Source organism: Rutilus rutilus (genome assembly GCF_951802725.1).
Source record: "Rutilus rutilus genome assembly, chromosome: 7".
Taxonomy (NCBI): Eukaryota; Metazoa; Chordata; class Actinopteri; order Cypriniformes; family Leuciscidae; genus Rutilus; species Rutilus rutilus.
In genome coordinates, this window is record NC_140221.1 from 29,823,670 (window position 1) to 29,847,843 (window position 24,174).

Below are 24,174 nucleotides of genomic sequence, written 5' to 3' on the forward strand. Positions count from 1 at the left end.
AAGAAAAACACAGAGAGAAATGAATCATTATCTTTCTAAATGATCCATGCTTTGATCCAGTAGTTGATTTCGAAAAGGCAGACTTTTGACTATCTATAGTCTATACGGTCTGGTCTACTATACAGATTATTCAGGCCAAGAATCGCCCACGTAACCACAGATGCTTTGGCCCCCCAAAAAAAACATGGCAATGAAGAAGTTTGAAATTTAATTGAAATAAAATTGATATAGAGAGGCTGCGAAATCAAGATGCAAATCTTGAACATTTAACATTTGCATTTCATTTAGGGCAAATGAATCTTAAAATCAATGATGCCACAATATAAAAAAAAATATATAAAAATAAATAAATAATTGCACTGTGAATGGTTGTACAGAAAAAAAAAAAAGAGGAAATCTGCAGAAAATGTATGAATACTTTATGTCCAAGTAACAAGTATAGATTTTTTTAAGGCATTGTGCTTGAGAATATCTATTTATTTGTTATCAAGTGCCTCAAGTAAAAAATAATATTTTTAATTACATAAAAAAAAATTGTTATTAGTTTTATATATTATATATTATATACTACTGTTCAAAAGTTTGGGGGCAGTAGGATTTAAAAATTTTTTTACATTCTTTTGAATTTTCTATTCATCAAAGAATCCTGAAAAAAAATAAAAAAAAAAAAAAATATTAAAGCAGCACAACTGTTTTATACATAATAATTATTATAAGAAATGTATCTTGAGGACCAAATGATTTCTGAAGGATCAATGATGCTGAAAATTCAGCTTTGACATTACAGGATTAAAAATATATATATATAGGAAACAGTTATTTTAAATGATTTGTCTGATCAGAGCAGAACTGGAGAGTTCAGCCAGCTGTTGCCAAATTTATTTAGCCAATTTATTTTTAATAAAGCACATTACTGTAAAAGCATATGATCTTCATGATCACATTGCTGTTGCTTTATAACATAAAATGAAAAATCTGCAACATCTGTAGATTGTCTGTGGTTGAAACTATCCAGTATTAAACACTGAAAAATAGAAAACTAGCACACTGACAAACAATCTTGGAGGAAACACAGATGAACATGGGAAGGTTCTCTGCAACAGACACGGAGGTCTCAGAATGTATATGGTGGGATTGAATGAAAGACCACAACATGACATGTTTCACAGGCTTGGACTCTTTTGACAGTGTAAGCAAATACTTTCACTACCAAAAAGCAAGAGAAATGCCACACAAGGACAGGGTGGAGGCTGATATGACTCTTTCACTGACCCGTGGGAATACATGGAATCTGGGCTTATCGGGGCTTGAGTGACAAATGACAATGACCACCTGTCACAATGAGTTACCTTAACGAGGGCTGGAGTTTAAAAGAGGGCCGGAATGGCCAAGAGTCCCTGCAGCAGAGAGAGAGAGAGAGAGTGGAGGAAAGGGAGGAGAGCATCAGCAGTTTCATATGAAGGAAAGGAGCAGGAACCAGGTCATTATAGAGACTACAGTGAGTTTTTGCTGGTCAGAATGCCAATTACATAAACAGTCGACATTAGACTACATTTAAATTGAGTTCTGCAATAAAAATCAATTTATGGAAATGGACAGCATTAGCATCAACTACTAAAGAGAGATGCATGTACCAGATGCTTATAAAAAAAACTCATCAAATGCCAAGCATATTTGTCCAGAAGAGACAGCGTTCAACCCCTGTATTTGACAAACACCAGCAGGAAATATTATCAACGAACTCCAGTCTGTGCTTCATGAGCATATGAATACGTTACCCACACCCAGCGCTCTGTGGCTAAAAAATTAGAGTGATTTTTAAAGGTGCTGGAGGCCAGAAAAAAAGTCCTGAATGTAATAATGTGCAGCCACATTTTCATCACATCCAACAAATGTGTAGTGATACAGCAATTTCTTTCCCCATGCATCCCAGACAGGGTTGGTTCAGTGATGTGTAATTGTGTATAGCGTGTCCTATCCAGGCCTGAAGCGACAACTTTTGAAACAGAAAGAAAAACGTGGCACGATGCAACAAAATCACAACCAATAAGAACATATTTTGTTTAATATACAGCTGTGGAGTAGAGGAGCGGTGCTATCCAGCACAAAATGCACTGATATAAAAATAGTGGCTGATACAAATAAGCCTATAATTATTCTGATGTTATATAAATGATAAACGGAAGATATTTGTATATACACACACACACAATTGTAATTGAAAGCATGAAAGATGGATTTTGAGATTTGTTAAAGATTACATTTAAAAATGTTATTTAAGTGAGCACTAGATACCAGAAAAATAGGTAGACATGAGCAGGGACAATGAAATGTCATGTATTAGATGTATATCATGCAGATGCCGATATAGTGGCTGTACTAAATTATAATGTGCCTGTGCTAAAACAGGTTGTTGAAGTGTCAATATTCTGACAAAATGAATTAAGAGATATGTAGAAAATAATCTACTCATAAATAATGCATTCATTATGAGTATCACAAGAAATGACTTGCTGCCGCCACAGAGTAACAATTGCAGTCGAGTGAGTATGCATGTACGCTTGTGTGTGTTCAGTATGTACAGTGTGTGTTTAGATGAAAAAGGTTATTAACGGCGCGGGAGGTAGTGTATTCAACCTGACACTGAATTATGGATGACATGCAAATATGGTCACCCCTGACAGAAGGAGATTTAAAGGGACGGAGGGATTTTCAAAATTACGATGATAGCTTTCTACCAACCGGGGGCGCTGCTGCTTTTTATCTTTTTATTCAGAAACTCTATTACTCAGAGGGAACGACTAACTGACAAATGGCTAATAAAAAATTATAGAGGAAAATGAAAATACAATAAACTGCCTCTTGCAAAAGAAGTCACCAGTCTGCTGAGTCACTGTATTGATCCACCTCATTTCCCAATCAGATTGCATCCTTGTCAACAGAGAGAGTTGACACCAAACAAGCATGTCAATTTGTTTACAGATAAAATGACCTTTCAGTTTTGATTGTACGAACAATAACTGCATATGGCACATCAAAAAAAAAAAAAAAAAAAAAAAAAAAAACACTATACAATGACTTTGGTCTATCTGGGATGCATACAGAGATAACCAGACTGTTTGTATTGATCCAGGGCATTCATAGGACAGGGAGCAACCCTCTGCTGATTCTGACAGACATCTAACAGACAGCACACAGAGAGGAAGAGTGAGAGAACATGCTGCTGTCCTTGAACAAACCCCCTCTAATGTGGGAAAAGCAGCAGAGTGGGGACAGAGATGACTTCATGGAGACACTTACTGTCAGCCTAGTGGGCAGAAACATTAGCAGCAAAAGGCCTCTGAGAATAACTGTCAAAGGATGGATGGTGCAAACTAAATAAAAAAAAAACGGAATTATTGTTGTGACCTTTTAAGATATACTATACTGTATGTATATATAGATGCTGAATATTAAAAACTGAAATATACATTTATAACTATATTGCACACGTTTTTGTGCAAACAAAGCACTCGCGTTGTTTCATAAATTGAGGTTAAACCACTGGAGTCACATGGATTACTTTAATGATGTCTTTCCTATCGTTCTGGACCTTGAATGTGTAAGTTGCTTTGCTCCCAATGGAGGGACAGAAAGCTCTCGGATTTCATCAAAAAGATCGTAATTTGTGTTCCGAAGATGAACAATGGTCTTATGGGTTTGGAACGACATGAGGGCGAGTAATTACTGACAGAATTTTCACCATTTTTGGGTGAACTAACCCTTTAAGGCAATTCTATGCGTTTGTCTCGTACACTAAAGTCTGTCAACCATCATTAGAGCGCCACTGTACTGCCCCCTTGTGGGAAGAGTTATTTGTGTTTTGAGTTTCTTGCGTTTTGTCCACGCAGAGCTTCCGTAGTTCAGTGATTCTCCTAACAGTCCCACAGCAAGTCGTACTCCAGAGTGTTAAAGTCTGTAAATTATTATTTTGGTCCCTAAAAAAGATCTGTCTGTAAGTATTTGTTTGATAGTGATCTTAGCTTCTTTTAGATACCAAATTTAGTAATTTTAACATGTTTTCAATTCGTAATTTGTAAGGAAATATGTGGCGCTAGTATTGTTAGCTTCCCTATGGCATTTTCCATGTATATTGGCATCGTGCTTGTCGCTCGCTAATGCGATCGTTTTTTGAGGTTTTTAGTTTATTCTAAGCTACTTATTTTATATTTGCATTGTATATTCACCCTATTGAGATTGTAATATGCATTTTCTTTGTTTCTGTATGTTACAGTTTTACAGTCTTTCCAGTAAAACACACCAACAGAGCACGTTGCTTCCTGGTTCTTTATTGGAGATTGTTAGCTATCTGTAAAGCTAGTTCACACACACTAGTAAAGGCAGAATAGTAAAAAGACAGATGGAAGGTCAGCCAAAAGTCGATACAGAAGACAACACTGCTGTCCCGGACCACCAAAGTACAGTCAGCAACGTTGGTGACCTGTGGGAAACGAGATCGAACTGTTCTAACACCTCACGTTCCAGTCAGCGGTCACAGGCCAGTCAAAGGTCCAATGCAAGCATTTTGGCAGCAAAAGCACGTGCTAAAGCAGCTGCCGCTCAAGCACAGGCATCATACGCCGAAAGAGAAGCAGAGGTGATAAAAGAAAAAGCCCACATCGAAGCTGAAGCTACAAAAAAGAAAGCAGAGCTCAGTGCTGACCTCCTCAAACTGCGTCTACAGAGTGCAGCTGCAGCCGCCAACGCCGAGGCAGAGGTCCTGGAGGCAGCAGCCGAAGGTGAAGGTGGAGATACCTGGTTTCCAAAAAACAGTGACAATGTCGTCCAGCCCATACCAGTTCCACCTCCGCCGGCTAATACCCACTTTGACTCCACACAAGCTACCACACTAGTGCTTCCAGCAGCTCAGCGAGGAAATTACAGTGGTGATTTTGTGCAAAATAAAGTCAAAGAGCACAGCGTACAAAACAGTGAGATTAGTGAATATGGGTTTCAAGAGCTACAAGTGGCGCATTCCTCACATAATGGCATCACCAGTGGAGCAGATCGTTCTTATGCCCAAAGCTCATTCAAAAATGCTTTTTTCACATCTCACTCGCAGTATCCAACCCCAGTTACTACTGACCACAGATTTCAGCCACGCTCTATCCATCAGTCTCCCCCTTTCCAGCCCAGGCTATCGTCTCCACGCCCTGCTGTCAGTGCGAACGAGCCCAATTCCCCAGCTACATCAGACTTAGCCAAATATTTGGTTCGCAGAGAGTTGGTTAGCTCAGGGCTTCTGACGTTTGATGATAAGCCTGAAAATTACTGGGCTTGGAAGGCATCTTTTTTGAATGCTATAGAAGGACTCTATTTATCCCCAAGAGAGGAGTTGGATCTCCTCTGCAAGTGGTTAGGCCCCAAATCATCAGAGCAAGCAAAACGATTAAGGGCTGTACACACCTATGATGCCACAGCTGGTGTCAAAATGGTGTGGCAAAGACTGGAGGATAGCTATGGGTCCCCGGAAGCGATAGAGAATGCTCTCCTGAAAAGGTTGGAAGATTTTCCCAAAATCGCAAACAGAGAAAACCACAAGTTGAGGGAGCTAGGTGATCTCATCTCAGAGCTCGATGCTGCCCGTGTAGATGGTCTCCTACCTGGCTTGAGTTACCTAGATACGTCCCGGGGCATCACTCCTATTGTTCAAAAACTCCCATTCCACCTCCAAGAGAAATGGATTACTTCAGCATCCTACTACAAAGAGCAACACCATGCTTCATACCCGCCATTCCCTGTTTTCGTGAAGTTTGTGTGCGACAAAGCTAAAACTCTCAATGACCCAAGCTTTGCCCCCTTGCTCTCTACTGGTTGCCCAAGTGTTTATAGGCCTGAAAGGCTGAACAAGCCCAACTTCAAAACTGCAGTATCTGTTCGAAAAACTGAAATAACTGCTCCAAAAGGCTATCGTGACTCCTCTGACCAAAAGATGGTTGATCCAGATAAACTGTGCCCGCTCCACAACAAACCACACTCCCTCCGCAAGTGTCGTGGTTTCAGAGCAAAGACCTTGGATGAGAGAAAAGCCATTCTGAAGGAAAAGAACATTTGTTACAAGTGCTGTTCCTCCGTCGACCACATGGCAAAAGACTGCGACACAAGTGTACATTGCAATGAGTGTAAAAGCGACCACCACACCACCGCGCTGCACCCTGGACCAGCACCCTGGAAAACGGAAACTCCAGGCTCTGCAGCCTCAGACGGGCATGGCGGGGAGCAACGAGAAAGTTCTGTCCAAGCCATTGTGTCCAAATGTACTGAGATCTGTGGCAAAGGTACCAGCTCACGCTCATGCTCCAAAATCTGTCTAGTAAACATTTATCCTGCTGGACACAAAGAAAAGGCAGTGAAAGCCTATGCTGTGTTAGACGAGCAAAGCAATAGGTCTTTAGCAAAGACGGAATTCTTTGAGATCTTTAACGTTAACACAGGCACCAAAGTTTACACTTTGAAAACCTGCTCAGGTGTAAGTGAGACAAGGGCACGCCAAGCTGACGGTTTCATAGTAGAGTCTCTCGACGGCAACACTAGCGTCCAGCTTCCCACATTAATCGAGTGCAACATGCTCCCAGATGATCGATCTGAGATCCCGACGCCAGAGGTCGCAATACACCATACTCACCTCAAGCATTTGGCAGCCAAGATTCCAGATTTGGACCCTAATGCTTCAATACTGGTCCTCCTTGGTCGGGACATACCAAGAGTGCACAAGGTCAGAGAACACTACAACGGCCCCCACGATGCTCCGTACGCCCAACGACTCGACCTTGGCTGGGTCATAATAGGTGAGGTCTGCCTTGGGGGTGCTCACGTGCCAAGCAAAATCAGTGTTTACCGCACAACAGTGTTGAACAATGGACGCACATCTCTCTTGGACTCTTGCTCCAACTCATTCCATGTCAAAGAAAAGGTCCTGAGCACTGTCTCCCCATTTAACTCTTTGAGCATGACCAGCTTGATTGACATAGATGAGAACGACTGTCTCACCAACAAATTGTTCATGAGAACGCCACATGATGACAAACCCGCTATGTCAGTGGATGATGAACTCTTCCTGGAGATCATGGATGAGCAGATGTTTATGGACGAGTCCAACAGCTGGGTGGCGCCACTACCCTTTAAACCAAACAGGCACAGACTACCCAACAACCGAGACCAAGCGGTCAAACGTCTCAATTCGCTGCGTCGCGTGCTTAACAAAAAGCCCCACATGAAAGAACATTTCTTGAACTTTATGCAGAAAATGTTTGAGTCAGGACACGCGGAACCCGTCCCGCCACTCGACAAAGAACAAGAGTGTTGGTACCTACCGTTCTTTGGTGTCTACCATCCTCGCAAACCTGACCAGATACGTGTAGTGTTTGACTCTAGTGCCACTCACGAAGACACGTCTCTGAACAATGTTTTGTTGAGCGGCCCAGACATGAACAACACACTTATCGGGGTCCTCTTGCGTTTCCGCAAAGAATCTGTGGCAATCACTGCGGACATAGAGCAAATGTTCTATTGTTTTGTCATTCGTGAGGACCACCGCGACTTTGTGCGTTTCCTGTGGTATGAAGGTAACGATCCCACAAAAGTCATCAGAGAGTACAGGATGACTGTACACGTGTTTGGAAATAGCCCGTCTCCCGCCATAGCAATTTATGGCCTCCGGAGGGCGGCGCTGGTTACACAAGAGGAGTACAGTGACGAGGCCAAACAGTTTGTTCTTAAAAACTTTTACGTTGACGACGGACTGGCTTCCTTTCCTTCAGATGCCAGCGCCATTCAAACTCTGAAAAGCACCAAAGAAATGCTTGCAGACTCTAACATTCGTTTGCACAAAATAGCCTCCAATAGCCCAGGTGTAATGGAAGCGTTTCCATCTGAAGAACGTGCAAAGGAACTGAAAAACCTTGACCTTGGTGCAGAGCCCCTGCCCTTACAGAGAAGTTTAGGACTGAACTGGGATTTGCAAAATGACTGTTTCACCTTCCTCGTGTCAAGAGAAGACAAGCCATTCACAAGAAGGGGCATTCTTTCTGCTGTTAACAGCTTGTATGATCCCCTGGGGTTTGTGGCCCCCATCATCATGCAAGGCAAGGCTCTCATCAGAGAATTGTGCTCAGAGAACTGTGAATGGGACACTCCACTGCCAGCAGAAAAAGAGGCACAATGGAAATCTTGGAAAAACTCGCTTGTTGACCTTGAGAAACTACAAATCCCCAGACAGTATGTGAACACGTCACTGCAATCTACCTGTCAAAGAGAGCTGTGTGTCTTTGCAGACGCCTCTACATCAGCCATATCAGCAGTTGCGTACCTTCGAGCCATAGACACCGAAGGTCACGTCTACGTAGGCTTCTGCATGGGTAAGTCCAAATTAGCTCCTAGACAAGTCCACACAGTACCTCGTTTGGAGCTATGTGCTTCAGTTCTGGCGGTGGAGCTGGCAGACATGCTACTAAATGAACTTGACATCGAAATTCACAAAGTGAAATACTACACTGACAGCCGAGTAGTCTTAGGCTACATCAACAACACCAGCCGAAGGTTCTATGTCTACGTGGCCAACCGTGTTGCTCGCATCAGAAAGTCATCTGAACCCAGTCAGTGGCACTTTGTGAGCACGGAAAGCAATCCTGCCGATCATGGAACACGGCATGTGCCAGCTTCATTACTGAGTTCTACCAATTGGTTTACTGGTCCTGAATTCTTGAGGAAAAGTGATGGAGAGTGTCCTGTGCAACCAAACAGCTTTCAACTTGTTGAACCGGCCACAGACACTGAAGTCCGCCCACAAGTCTCAACATTTGCAACAATGACTGTGACAAAATCGCTCGGCTCACACAGGTTTGAGCGCTTCTCCAGTTGGAAACGTCTTACACAAGCTATCGCCAAACTCATTGAAAAGGTCAGATCTATCTCAAAAGCTCCTGAGTCAAATGAATCAAAGATGGACGCTCTAACACAAGCAAAGTTAGTTATTGTACGGACGGTTCAAGGCGAGACATTTGAAAAGGAAATAAAAACTTTGAACAAAGGAGAGGACATACTAAAACACAGTCCACTGAAGAATCTCAATGTGTTTTTGGACAAAGAAGGACTGGTGCGAGTAGGAGGACGTGTGACTTCTGCAGAAATAACTCAAGAACAAAGCCAACCCATTGTTATTCCAAAGAAGCATCACATTGCTGCTTTGCTGGTCCAGTTCTACCACGAGCAGGTTGTGCACCAAGGTAGACACATCACAGAAGGAGCCATCAGGTCTGCTGGACTGTGGATCCTTGGAGGAAAAAGGTTGGTGACAAATTTTCTCAACAAATGCACAACCTGCCGCAGGTTAAGAGGAAATGTACAACAACAAAAAATGGCAGACATTCCAGCTGATCGTCTCATCCAAACTCCTCCTTTCACACATGTCGGGGTGGACGTGTTTGGACCATGGAACATCAGCATCCGCCGGACAAGAGGTGGAGTGTTAGAGAACAAACGCTGGGCAGTAATGTTTACCTGTTTAGTCACACGAGCAGTCCACATCGAGGTAGTTGAGTCTCTCTCAACTTCAAGTTTCATAAATGCTCTCAGAAGGTTCCTGGCCATAAGAGGCCCCACAAAGCTCTTTCGATCAGATTGTGGAACGAACTTCGTTGGAGCGTGCAAAGAGCTTCAGATAAGTTCAGAAGATCCAGAGCTTCAATCCTACCTCAAAAATGAGGCATGCACTTGGAAGTTCAACCCACCTCACTCCTCTCACATGGGAGGGGTGTGGGAAAGAATGATCGGAGTGGCCCGACGTATTTTGGACGCTATGCTGCTGAAAGTTCACTCTCCAAATCTGACTCATGAGGTTCTTGTGACGCTCATGGCAGAGGTAACAGCCATAATGAATGGTCGTCCATTAGTACCTGTGTCATCCGATCCTCAACAACCCGACTTGCTGACACCAAGTGCCCTTCTCACTCAGAAAATCTGTCCCGTCTCTGTTCCACCTGGAGACTTTGATCCTAAGGACTTGTACCGTAAGCAATGGAAACAGGTGCAAAGTCTTGCCAACTCATTCTGGAAACGATGGCGAGAAGAGTATCTTGCAACGCTTCAACCAAGAAGAAAATGGCAAGCAGATCAACCAAACTTAGCCATTGGTGACGTTGTTCTCCTAAAGGACACTCAGGTCAAAAGAAACGAATGGCCTACTGGACTTATTGTGGACACTTATCCTGGTCGAGATAAGAGAGTACGTAAAGTAGATGTACGAATAATTAAAGAAGGTACTGCTAAGGTGTACACAAGACCTATTTCAGAAATTGTGTTATTAGTTAAAGGTTAAGAGTGTTATAGCAGTATACCAGGCGGGGAGTGTACTGCCCCCTTGTGGGAAGAGTTATTTGTGTTTTGAGTTTCTTGCGTTTTGTCCACGCAGAGCTTCCGTAGTTCAGTGATTCTCCTAACAGTCCCACAGCAAGTCGTACTCCAGAGTGTTAAAGTCTGTAAATTATTATTTTGGTCCCTAAAAAAGATCTGTCTGTAAGTATTTGTTTGATAGTGATCTTAGCTTCTTTTAGATACCAAATTTAGTAATTTTAACATGTTTTCAATTCGTAATTTGTAAGGAAATATGTGGCGCTAGTATTGTTAGCTTCCCTATGGCATTTTCCATGTATATTGGCATCGTGCTTGTCGCTCGCTAATGCGATCGTTTTTTGAGGTTTTTAGTTTATTCTAAGCTACTTATTTTATATTTGCATTGTATATTCACCCTATTGAGATTGTAATATGCATTTTCTTTGTTTCTGTATGTTACAGTTTTACAGTCTTTCCAGTAAAACACACCAACAGAGCACGTTGCTTCCTGGTTCTTTATTGGAGATTGTTAGCTATCTGTAAAGCTAGTTCACACACACTAGTAAAGGCAGAATAGCCACCCTCAGGCTGAATAAGGCAAGGACATTAGAATTCTGCAAAATTCTGTGTGTGATGTGTTTAGTCATTAGAAAATAAAGCTTACAAAATGTTTATCATAAACTAGCGCTAAGACCAAGAATCTGCCCTAATTTATGGCCAGGAGTCGCTATAAATATATATATTATAAAAATATTAATGAGGGAGTCAGCAGTCTCAGAGAAGCAGAGAAGAAAGAATAGTGAAAACATAAAGTCCCAGAGCTTTGAATGCTACTGCAAAAGAAAAAACGTCTGAATCATGCTACTATGGAAACGTATGTTGGCGGCAGGAGAAGTAATGGGTGACTATTAGCACACCTTCCTGTTCAAATTGATAGACATGACGTCTGAAATATCATGCTGCGACCTTGAATGCGAGAGTGAAAAACGCAAAGAATAAAAGAGTTGCAATGCTAAAAAGACTTCAACCTCTTACAAAAGACTTGTGAGCAAAAGGAAAGTCATTTGTATTTGTGCAGCAATATTACTCTGGTTTCCAGTTGGCCATCGGTTGAAACACTTACATGAGAAGACTGCTGGGAGCGGACATGGATCTCTCTTCTCTCCTGCTGGGACACTCAAATGGATTCCCAAAGGAACGCTTCCTTAACATGGCTTTCACCAAGATCTACAGCATCACAGGAAAGAGGGGACTAGTTGACTTAACTTACCGTACATATTAAAAGAACACAGATCAGGGCATGCAGAAATACAACATTTACAAATAGAGAAAAAAGCTAAATTTACACTTTGCATGTACTGAAATGATGATGATGGCAAGAAGGACTAATTCCAGGAAAGTAATCAAGGAAAAGCAGACAGTTCAGAAGCAGGATCAGTTTGACATGTGATGAGGTTTCAGTTGTTTGGTTGAGGTCTATTGTGTCTTAACCTTCTTATTCATCCACTCATTGACAGCGGTACGATGCACTAGACACATTTGGCTTGTGTGTGCTCATGTAACTACAGTTCAGCAACTCATGAACCCTTACACATAGAAACTCCTGTTCTTTCTCTGTTTCACTTACTACTGCAGACAGACTGGGGACAAACTTCACTGAGTTCTGCACCTCCTCTTCAGTGACTTCTACCGCAGTACAGTGCTCCTCTTCTAAAGGCAATGGGTCTGTACCATCCTGAGTCACCCAGGGGTCCACCTGAAAATACACACGCACACACGTATATAACATGCTGTGTACACGTCATTCCGTCAGGGCCGTCACTAGAGGGGTGAAAGGTGGTGACAGTTACAAACCGACAAAATTCAGCAGTTATACTATGTACCCCTCTGTTGTATGAATAATTCAATTATTTATATTAGTTGTATGCCTGAGATTTAAATGAAAACCACAAAAACATGCAATTTGGTTATATTTTTTTCCAAATATCTGCTTCTCTTACCTCCTTAAAAATGGTTTAGTCCGATCTAAAGTATTTATAAATTATTCAGTCAGTGACAAACATCAGATGGACCCAATAAAATTGTAAGTCCCACCCCAGCTCGTGAACAGAACCAATCAGAGTTGAGGCGGCAGTGCCTGAAGTTAACGGTGAACTTGGTGGAAGAGCAGGCGACTAACTGACTGAAAAATGTTGGGGAAAAGAAAACATAAATCAGGGAACCAGAAACGCCATGAAAAGAAGGAGAGGGAGGCCAGGAGAGTTGTTGTATCCCAGTCGATCAAGACGTTCTTAAAGACAGGTTGTATTGTTATTTCGCTGGGAATAAGAAAACTACCGTCTACAGCCTGCCGGGTACTGTCACTTTTCATTATCGGCGCGCACCATAATCGACCGAATGATTACATGGTCAAAATCCCTGTCTTTTTACACTTTTGTAAATAGAGTTAAAAAATGTACACGAGTCACGACACATTGCATTATGCACTTGGCCTGTCGCCTGATGTATTTAATACATCAAGAAAACACAAATATAACACACTGCACTTGGATGAATAAATCTATTAGCTTTGTTTAATAATATATTACCAGTTCCATATTATCTTTATTAAAAAATAAGACAATAAACGATTTTATTTTTTAAATTTGACTGCATTCTTGTACCATTTCTAAATGTTTACTTTTTGATTTATGAATTATAACAGACTGATGATGAAAAAAAACATTATTTTGCTGTTACTTTTTTAAAATTGGTTTTATTATTAAAATTGAACAATTTCTTGTTTCTTGTTTTTTGTTAGTTTTTATTCGTTGTCATTTTTATATAAACATTTCACTTTTAAAATAAAGGTTTTACAACAACATCACCATCTTCTGTTACATGTGGGCCTCCATGCTCATCTATTGTATAGTATATGATATTGGTGGAGGGTGGTGGGGTCCCACATCAATATTTTTTTCAGGGGGCCCCGAATCCTCTAGCTATATCCCTGCATTCCGTCCATCCATCCATCCATCTGGCCATTTAACCTATCATTTCATTTATTCATCCGTCTACCCACCCATCCATCATCTTTCCTTCCTTCCCTCCATCCATCCATCACGACAATTCATCCATTGATCTACCCTACCAATTATATGTCTGTAGATCCATCAATGCATCTATCCATCTGTCCTTCCATCCATCCATCCATCCATCCGTCCATCCATCTAATATTATATCCATCCATCCGTCCGTCCATCCATCCATTGATCTACCCTACCAATTATATGTCTGTAGATCCATCAATGCATCTATCCATCATCCATCCATCCATCCATCTAATATTCTATCTATCCATCCATCCGTCCGTCCATCCGTCCGTCCGTCCATCCGTCCGTCCATCCATCCATCCATCCATCCATCCATCCATCCATCCATCCATCCATCCATCCATCCATCCTTCAATGCAACCATCCATCACAACAATTCATCCATTGATCTACCCTACCAATTATATGTCTGTAGATCCATCAATGCATCTATCCATCTGTCCATCCATCCATCCATTCATCCTTCCATCCTTCAATGCAACCATCCATCATTTATCCTTCCATTCATCCATCTATCTATGTCTATAGATCAGTCCATACATCCAGCCATCATATATCCATCTATTAATCAGTCCATCGGTCTGTCCATCCATCCATCCATGCATCCATCCATCCATCCATCCATCCATCCATGTCTGAAGATCAGTCCATACATCCATACATTCGTCCATCCATCCATCATATATCCATCTATTCATCAATCCATCAGTCTGTCCATCCATCCATCCATCCATCGGTCCATCCATCTAATATTCCATCCATCCATCCATCCATCCATCCATCCATCCATAATTTATCCTTCCATTCATCCATCCATGTCTGTAGATCAGTCCATCCATCCATCCATCCAGCCATCATGTATCTATCCATTCATCAATCGGTCTGTCCATCCATTTATCCATGCATCCATCCATGTCTGTAGATCAGTCCATACATCCATCCATTCGTCCATCCATCCAGCTGTCATATATCCATCTATTCATCAATCCATCCATCAATCCATCCCTCTATATAGTGTTTCATCCATCAAGCCATCATCTATACTTACATTTATCAATCCATCCATCAGTACGTCCCTCCACTCCTTGGTCCATCCATCTAACCTACTATCTTTAATTTCTTTATTCATCCATCAATCCTTTCATCTATCCATCCATCTAACCATTCATCCAATCAGAAAATAATTAAAGAAATAAAATATTTGTCCTAATAACAAAGTTAGCCTGAAGGGTATGAGAGTAGAGCTATTGAGTGAATGTAGGCCGAGAAGCTCAGATTAAAGTGTGCTCTGGGGATCGCTGCTTTAATGGAACATTTTCTGGGTAATGACATGCAGGCAGGAGTCTCTGATGGGCGAGTGTGTGTGTGTGTGCTAATTATTCACACTCACTGTCACACTGAGACAGCAGATGGAAGTTTCCAGAACTGAACCAAAATCCTTCTCCATTGGGATTAGCTGATGTGTTTCTGTCCAAACAGCAAGTCTGCTAGATGGTGCAGAAGCTATCAGAGATATTGTGTCATATTAACACTATCCCTGTATGTGGCTCAGGAATGGTCTTTGATAGAAACACTGGAGCTACTGTGAGTGAAGACTAATGATACATTTCTTTTTGAGAAACTGACTATAATTTCAACATTAAGTGATGTCGCACTCTCTCGCTGATATGCAGGAAGGAAAATGTAGGTGATTTCTGAAGGATAGCATTGATTAATAATACTAGCCCAGCCAAAAAGGTCAAATATGCACATTCATTTCAGTGTAAATAGATGCACTCCTCAGTGAACAATAACTCAATATCTTGCAATACAGAGTGGTGAAGATGAAGGTGGAAGGGTTTACTCTACACTTTCAAACTAAGAAGTGCTCCTTTCCATCATATGCACTGTATACTTACTTTGATCTCAGGAACAGTGATCCTGGCGTCTGGGTTTTTGTCCAGCATTCGTGTGACCAGGTCCTTCAGCCCTTCGCTGATAGCTGGCCTGAGATATTACAGAAACACAGAGAAAACAGCTGAAAACACAAACCTTTTAAAGGGATCCTTTTGAATTAGGTTGAATCTCTCAAATTATTTTTCCTCATTCCCTTAATTTTGGCTTGTTGTAAGCATAGAATTAAACATTTGAAATTAATTTAAAACATTTGTGAAGTTTACGCTAAGAAAAGAAAGCCAAAAAGTGAGTGAAGCCCCTTGTCATGTACACTGTTTTTGATTCACAGTGATGACATTGTGATATTTTGCAGTTAGTTTCGCCAGTGAGAACACTGCAGCATGACATCAGGGACCATGCGTGTGTGAGAGAGACGCGCTTTTATTTGCTGACGATTAGTCCAAACACATACACCAGATGACATGCATTTGGATGGCTTCTGGCCTTCCACACACAGACAACAGACTTCATCAACATATTATAGACCTGCATGAGCATACACAAATATCATACATAAACCAACACGCCTCAAAATAGCATTCATCTCACACTGTCATACACTCAAACATCTCTGACATTTCCTTTCTCTGTTTCTGTGGGACGACAGATGCGTCACACACAGCGAGGGGCGACTTACGTCTCGGGGAACTCCACCGGCTTACACTTGATCTTATTGTGAAGTGCCAGAATGTACTCATCAATAAATGGGCACTGGAGGACAAGGAAGAAAAATAGAGGAGAGGGAGGGAAGGTTAGACGGATGAGTGATCAAAATCATCAATCACACAAACGTCACTGCAGTAGCACACTGGCCCGTCTATTGATCTTACTGATAGATAATTCCTCAGTGAAGAATTACTGCTATCATTCTGATTATATCAGTATATGAGCCGACTCACCTTCCCATACACTAAACAGTAGAGAGTCACTCCCATAGCCCACACATCCAGAGCCTGAACAAGACACAACTTTTGTTATATCGATGCAGGAGCTATTGAGATAAATGTCATTTCTTGAAGGGAGAGTTCATTCAAAATTTAAATTCTGTTGTCATTTATTTACTATCATGTTGTGCCAAAGCTCTATGACTTTCTTCCTAGGAATGCAAAACAAAATATCTTAAAGAATGGACTAATGTGTACTTAATAAGGGTCTGTTCGATTTTTTTTTAAAGAAAACGATAAAATCATTTTATTGCTCAAAGATGCATTAAATTGATCAAAAGTGACAGTAAAGACATTTCTAAAGGTACAAAAAAAAAAAAACTATTTCAAATAAATGCTGTTCTTCTGAACTTTCTATTCATCAAAACAACCTGAAAAAAAATGGTTTCCACAAAAATATTAAGAGGCATACTGTTTTCAACATGGATGCTAATAAAAAAAATGTTTCTTAAGCATTAAATCAGCATCATTAAAATGACTTCTAAAAGATCATGTGATACTGAAGGCTGGAGTAATGATGTGGAAAATTCAGCATTGCCATTACAGGAATAAATAACATTTTGAAATACTGTATATGAAAAAAAAAAATGAAAAAAAAAAGAAACTTCTTTAAAAAAAATCTGTTGAACAGTAGTGTAGCTCTTTGACACATTTATGGGAGAATTAGAAAAAAATTCTATTGAGCCTAATTTTTCAGCCTAAGGTCTGATTGGCCTATCACAACACATACCAGCAAAATCACCACAGACACGCATTACCTTTCCACTAAAGCTCTGGCGGTTGTCTGACAGTGTCTCTGGGGCCATGAATGCAGGAGTACCAGCAGTGCTGGAGAGACAGGCATCGTTACCTTCGAACTGGTTACTGACCCCAAAATCAGCGATTTTGACATGGCCGTCATCTCCAAGTAATAAATTAGATGGTTTGATATCCCTGTGAACGATCTTCTGAAAGTGCACTGAGCAAAAAGAGAAAGAATATCAGAGAAGGAATATGATATTTCGAGTATATCATCTAAAAGAATAACAAGATGAAGGAGTCATTCCAAAAGATTAGCTTAAAATCTCAGAATTGTATTAGACTCCACAAAACAAATGTAACGCATTGGTCCTCAAAACTTAGAAATAATATAGTAACTATAGTACTATATAGTAATATAGTAAATACTTAATTTTTTATAATACAAGTATAAAAAAATATTCTTATTATTATTACTAGAGATGGGTGACACCACATGCTATCAAGGTCAATATCACTAAAACCGATAATTAAAATGTAAAGTTATGAGGATCAAATTATTTTATCCATTTAACATTATATTTAAAAGTCATAATAATACATTTTATAGTCCTGCAAATGATCATTAAACAAAAACACTTTATATATTATTATTATAATAATAATAATAATATTATATGAGGATTGATCTTCTCAATGCAACATCAAAAAGTATTTAAAATTCAAGACTAATCCATCCATGCCTAATTGTGATCAGAACAAAATGAAACATTAACATACCATGTAATACTAATTCATACTTATACTGTACAAGTTACTTAATTTTGACCAAAATGTCAGTTTTTTTTTTTTTTAACTCGAAACAAGTTTAATAAAGCTACTAGGTTGAGCATATGGTAATAAGTAAAGAGGAGGTACAACATCAAGTGTGTCTGACCGCAGGAGGTCTCAGCTTAACTAAGGAACAGCAGAAAGGTTCAAGAAGGACACCCTGTGCACACTGAAGCTGAATTTGATTGGTTAAGAGACACCTTCTTGTCTCTCTCAAGTGGTCAATCAAAGATAACCTGCCCACCACTTATCATCTTTCAGTCATGTGTCATTACTGGTTATACGCGACAACAAGAGCCATGTCTAAGATGTCTTCAGATGACAAGCATGGTAATGAAAAAAGAAAATCCATTAAGGACCAAAGAGATGTGTTCAAAGCATTAGCAGGTTACCGCATATAATAATTTGATCAAAGTCAGCAAAGCAAGGTGAATGTAACACATAGAGTACGCCACAGCTTATGTTAATTGTCTCTCAAGCAGTTTACATATCATAAAACCCCCCCACACAGATTTTTTAGATAACTATTATTAATTATATTGACACGGCTCCCTAAGGTAACTAGCATAGTGCTAATGAAATAAACAGGATATGGACACATACTCTGATTGCAGTCCACACATTATAAGACACACAAAGGAGTTCATTGTGAACATGGACTGATTTGTAGCGAATCATGCAAATGGTCTGTTGCCATCCAGACGGTTGCCACAGGATTCAAATGAATTGATGAAAGCCGAGTTTCCACTCGAGCAGAACAGACACTTGGCAACCTACTCAGCTTAGCTCATTCTCCTTTTTTGTGCTGCCATCTTATTTAAAGGCTCAATACAATTTAAGCTCAATCAGCATATACTGTCGATTAACTAATGATTTTGACTCGTCCCGTGTTTTCTTTTAAAAAGCAAACATCTAGGTTACAATGACACACTTACAATAGAAGTGAATAGGGACCATTTTTGAAGGATTTAAAAGCAGAAATGTGAAGTAAAAGCGCTTACATTAACACTTCTGTTAAAACTTATTTGTATTATTTAAGGTGTACAGCTGTTTCAATTTTACAGTCGTTTCAGGGTTTATGACATTGTGTTATAACTTTACACTGAAAAGTTTAGTAAGCGATTTAGTTTTTTTACACAAAAGCCATGATAACACACATATTGCTTACATTTTGCTCCTTTGTAAGTGCCTCACTGTAACCCAGATTTTTGCTTTTGGAAACTAGTTTATGTGGTAATCAACATTATGCCACATACTGTTGATTGAGCTTAACTTTTTCTTCACCCATTTTATGTAACTTTATCATTATGTAATCTTTATGTTCCAAAATAAAATCTCATGTTTCTTCTTTTGACAGATGAGAGATCAGAACAGCCTTAAGAAATAGCACCGACTTGTTTTAATCAAGAAACGATGACCTCCCCCACGCACACATACACGAGCGCACTGCCACATTCGCTCACTTCATTAGCCTAACAGGATGCCATGATGAGTTAGAACAACAAACATAGAGATGTTCCTTGAGACAGAGCTCTCTTGGGTCTTTATTTTTACTCGAGAAATGATTAATGTCAGCCACTCATCTGTAGGAGTTTGATTCGCTCTTCTCTCCTGGGATTTATTTAACTTCAGATGCTCTATTACTAAAACCATGTCAAGGTGGTCTCCTTATAAACTGAGGATGGAACACAGTGAGGTCGACCCAGCAACTTGAAAAAGGCTTTTAAAAATAAAGGAAATGACTCACAGTACTCGATGCCCAGAACAATGTCTCTGAAGTAGTGGCGGGCCTGGTCCTCACTGAAGGGACTGTCGCTGGGAACCTCCATCACAGGGCTGGTGACCAATGGAGACACTTTATTGTAAGTTAACTGATAAGGTACAAATAAAAGAGAGTAACAGCAAGCAAAGATTCATGAAGGGAAATTGTGAATGAAATGATAGGTAGAGAAATAACCTCAAACATTTAGTCTAAGTCACAAAATCATTTTGATACAATAAAGTGTCTGAAACATCCTCTTGATGCGATTTCAGCATGAAACCAGCTTGATTAATAACAAATATTTTGATGTAGTTCAGATTTTTTACTTACCTTGCAAAAATGCTCAGTGACCCAACCATAAAAATATGATCGATTTTATTTTTAGCAATCTATTTTTATATGCAGCAGGAAAAAAAAATTCCTTGTATAAAACATTGAATTTAAAATATTTAATAATAATTACGTTTTCAATACAAATGTTCATTACGTTGTTCTTTACAAACATTAATAGCTGGAAATAATAAATTAAAACAATTAAATTATAAAGAAAAGGAATCTGGAAAAAGAAAAGCAATTTTGCTTTTTAAAACTGCAAATTAAATGTTACATTCATGATGATTTACCCATTTATTAATTAACTATTTTTGAAACATAAATTAAATAAACAGGTAACTGTGTTTATTTGTCAATTAGAAATATCAATATTTCTGATATTTATTTCTGATATACACTCACCTAAAGGATTATTAGGAACACCATACTAATACTGTGTTTGACCCCCTTTCGCCTTCAGAACTGCCTTAATTCTACGTGGCATTGATTAAACAAGGTGCTGAAAGCATTCTTTAGAAATGTTGGCCCATATTGATAGGATAGCATCTTGCAGTTGATGGAGATTTGTGGGATGCACATCCAGGGCACGAAGCTCCCGTTCCACCACATCCCAAAGATGCTCTATTGGGTTGAGATCTGGTGACTGTGGGGGCCATTTTAGTACAGTGAACTCATTGTCATGTTCAAGAAACCAATTTGAAATGATTCGAGCTTTGTGACATGGTGCATTATCCTGCTGGAAGTAGCCATCAGAGGATGGGTACATGGTGGTCATAAAGGGATGGACATGGTCAGAAACAATGCTCAGGTAGGCCGTGGCATTTAAACGATGCCCAATTGGCACTAAGGGGCCTAAAGTGTGCCAAGAAAACATCCCCCACACCATTACACCACCACCACCAGCCTGCACAGTGGTAACAAGGCATGATGGATCCATGTTCTCATTCTGTTTACGCCAAATTCTGACTCTACCATCTGAATGTCTCAACAGAAATCGAGACTCATCAGACCAGGCAACATTTTTCCAGTCTTCAACTGTCCAATTTTGGTGAGCTCGTGCAAATTGTAGCCTCTTTTTCCTATTTGTAGTGGAGATGAGTGGTACCCGGTGGGGTCTTCTGCTGTTGTAGCCCATCCGCCTCAAGGTTGTGCGTGTTGTGGCTTCACAAATGCTTTGCTGCATACCTCGGTTGTAACGAGTGGTTATTTCAGTCAAAGTTGCTCTTCTATCAGCTTGAATCAGTCGGCCCATTCTCCTCTGACCTCTAGCATCAACAAGGCATTTTCGCCCACAGGACTGCCGCATACTGGATGTTTTTCCCTTTTCACACCATTCTTTGTAAACCCTAGAAATGGTTGTGCGTGAAAATCCCAGTAACTGTAAGTAAGTAAGTAAGTAATCTTTATTTATATAGCACCTTTCACAGACAAGGGCCACAAAGTGCTTCACAACACAGTTTAAATCAGAAATAACATGCAATGAAAACAACACCGAAATCATAACAGCCCAAAAAGTAGCTAATTAAAAGCTTGAATAAATAAATAAGTCTTAAGATTACTTTTAAAAGTATCCACAGAGTCAATAGAGCGTAAAGAGAGCGGAAGACCATTCCATAGCCTAGGAGCAACAGCCTGGAAGGATCGATCACCTCTAGTCCGAAAACAAGTGCGTGGAGCCTTCAGCAGAGTTTGATTCACAGACCTCAGAGCCCGTGCAGGGGTATACGGCTGAATCAGATCGCTGAGGTAGAAAGGAGCCTGACCATGCAGGGCTCTGAATGCTAGAACCAAAATTTTAAATTGGATCCTATAAGACACTGGCAGCCAATGAAGTTGTTTTAAAATGGGATATACGTGGGATATAACTGAGCAGATTGTGAAATACTCAGACCGGCCCGTCTGCCACCAACAACCATGCCATGCTCAAAATTGCTTAAATCACCTTTCTTTCCCATTCTGACATTCAGTTTGGAGTTCAGGAGATTGTCTTGACCAGGACCACACCCCTAAATGCATTGAAGCAACTGCCATGTGATTGGTTGATTAGATAATTGCATTAATGAGAAATTGAACAGGTGTTCCTAATAATCCTTTAGGTGAGTGTATGTATATCTGCTATATATATAATATATTATGGTGTTTTTAAGAATATTATAACTTATTTTTGTTGTTTTGACAAAGCTAGACTGTTGTCAGCTAGACAACATAAACTTAGTGACCTATTTAAATCAGAAGAATCCAAAACAACAGTACAGTACATCTCAGAATGGAAAATGTTTTTCTGTCGCGTTCTATTTTTGCCAGCAGACTCTTCTCTGTTCGCAATTTTTTTCAAGCTGGTGACTGCCCGGAGGTTCGAGCTTTAGCTTTAACCTTTCTCGCTCGTTGTGACAACTAACCTAAGTAGCCGGATAAACTTTTCTGTATTTACGGATATAACGAGACACACGCGGCGAGTGAGGCATGTATGCGATTTCCTATGAAAACCATCCCGTCAGGTCTAAAATATAAACATTTATAACAGGCTTATACCATAGTGAATACCAAGACAAAAACATGTTTTTGAAGAAGGATTGATGAGGTATTAACTCATTATTAAAATTTTGTTCATTTTGAACCAAAAAAAAGTTAGCACACAGTGTAAGTTAGCAAGACATTACAACAAGGCCACACTGGACAAGTAAGAGACATCAGTGAGAGAACAGAAGATGCTGTGAGACTACATGACTGTGAACACAGAGTGGATGGAATCCTTCAAAACGAACTGTGACAGTGAGATTTACATAAAAACCAATCACACAAACCACTTAGCACAAAACAGGGTCCTCAAAAGGCCATTTCATTCATTACCCACAGGCAGTGAATCACGATTGAGCAGAAAGGCCAAATATATTCAGCCAGGTCTAGTGAAAATAGACCATTCTGTAATTATGCAAAGTAAGTTTTAATCTGCTCTTTCCAAGGCATAAACCCACAAACACCAGGGATACTGAACAACACATTTTTCTCCAAAACAAAGCCAGGCCACCTGGCAAAAACTCATATTCAACCGAAGTAAAATGTCACATAAAAAAATAATAAAAAAAATAAAATAATAATAATAATAATAATAATAATAATGATTATTATTATTATTATTATTAATAATAATAATAATAATAATAATGATTATTATTATTATTATCTTATTTTTATATATATATATATATATATATATATATATATATATATATATATACATACACACAGTGCAATGCATAAGTGAATACACCCATGCTAAAGTTGACTAGAAAGAGGAATAAAAAAATCATATTTTGGAAATTGAACTTAATGCCTTAATTTAAAAAAATTAGGAAAAATCCAACCTTTAAGGACACCAATTTTCTTTGTGAATGAATAATGTATCGTAAATAAATAAATGTTCTTCCTTAAAATACATGGTGCATAAGTGAGTACACCTCTATGTTAAATTCCCATAGAGGCAGGCAGATTTTTATTTTTAAGTATTTGGAATTAAAATAGCCCCACATCATCACATAGCCTTCACCATACCTAGAGATTGGCATGGGGTACTTTCCATAAGATCATCTCTCAATGCAAATCAAACTAGCTTTTAGGCTAACTGAAATAAAACCATGCCAATCTCTTGGTATGGTGAATGCTATGTGATGATGTGGGGCTATTTTAATTCCAAAGGCCAAGGGAACTTTATCAGGATGCATAGTATCCTAAAAAAAAAAAAAAAAAATACTTAAAAATAAAAATCTGCCTGCCTCTATGGGAATTTAACATAGGGGTGTACTCACTTATGCACCATGTATTTTAAGGAAGAACATTTATTTATTTACGATACATTATTCATTCACAAAGAAAATTGGTGTCCTTAAAGGTTGGATTTTTCCTAATTTTTTAAGTTCAATTTCCAAAATATGATTTTTTATTCCTCTTTTTAGTCAACTTTAGCATGGGTGTATTCACTTATGCATAGCACTGTATATATATATTATACAGTGTTATATATATATATATATATATACCTTTTTATATATATATATAAAAAAGGTCTTATAATAAACTGGAAGACTGCTACCCTTTAAATTAGCTTTTTATGGATTTAGAAACACAGAGAAAGCAACAGAATAAATAAACACTACAAGTAACAATGCAATTT

General features: G+C 39.4%; 2 protein-coding genes across 6 annotated transcripts in view; one reads left to right on the top strand and one right to left on the bottom strand.

The window, feature by feature from the left end:
- camkk1a (calcium/calmodulin-dependent protein kinase kinase 1, alpha a) overlaps window positions 1-24,174 on the bottom strand; it is a 92,216-nt gene that overhangs the window by 3,834 nt on the left and 64,208 nt on the right. For 3 of the 5 annotated variants that reach the window (XM_084414512.1, XM_084414514.1, XM_084414513.1), the window contains exons 10-17: window positions 19,656-19,744; window positions 17,098-17,297; window positions 16,295-16,348; window positions 16,033-16,106; window positions 15,359-15,446; window positions 11,996-12,124; window positions 11,492-11,595; window positions 1,350-1,397 (exon numbers count right to left, since the gene is read on the bottom strand). In XM_084414512.1, coding sequence (XP_084270638.1) covers window positions 1,350-1,397; window positions 11,492-11,595; window positions 11,996-12,124; window positions 15,359-15,446; window positions 16,033-16,106; window positions 16,295-16,348; window positions 17,098-17,297; window positions 19,656-19,744 — 786 coding nt within the window. The remainder of the gene's footprint in view (window positions 1-1,349; window positions 1,398-11,491; window positions 11,596-11,995; window positions 12,125-15,358; window positions 15,447-16,032; window positions 16,107-16,294; window positions 16,349-17,097; window positions 17,298-19,655; window positions 19,745-24,174) is intronic. The other 2 variants (XM_084414515.1, XM_084414516.1) reach the window with 1 other exon arrangement.
- Window positions 3,905-10,938, top strand: LOC311293929 (uncharacterized protein). The gene is made up of 2 exons (XM_084414510.1): window positions 3,905-3,994; window positions 4,274-10,938. Exon 2 carries the CDS (start codon window positions 4,400-4,402, stop codon window positions 10,352-10,354), a length of 5,955 nt encoding a protein of 1,984 aa, XP_084270636.1. The 5' UTR covers window positions 3,905-3,994; window positions 4,274-4,399; the 3' UTR covers window positions 10,355-10,938.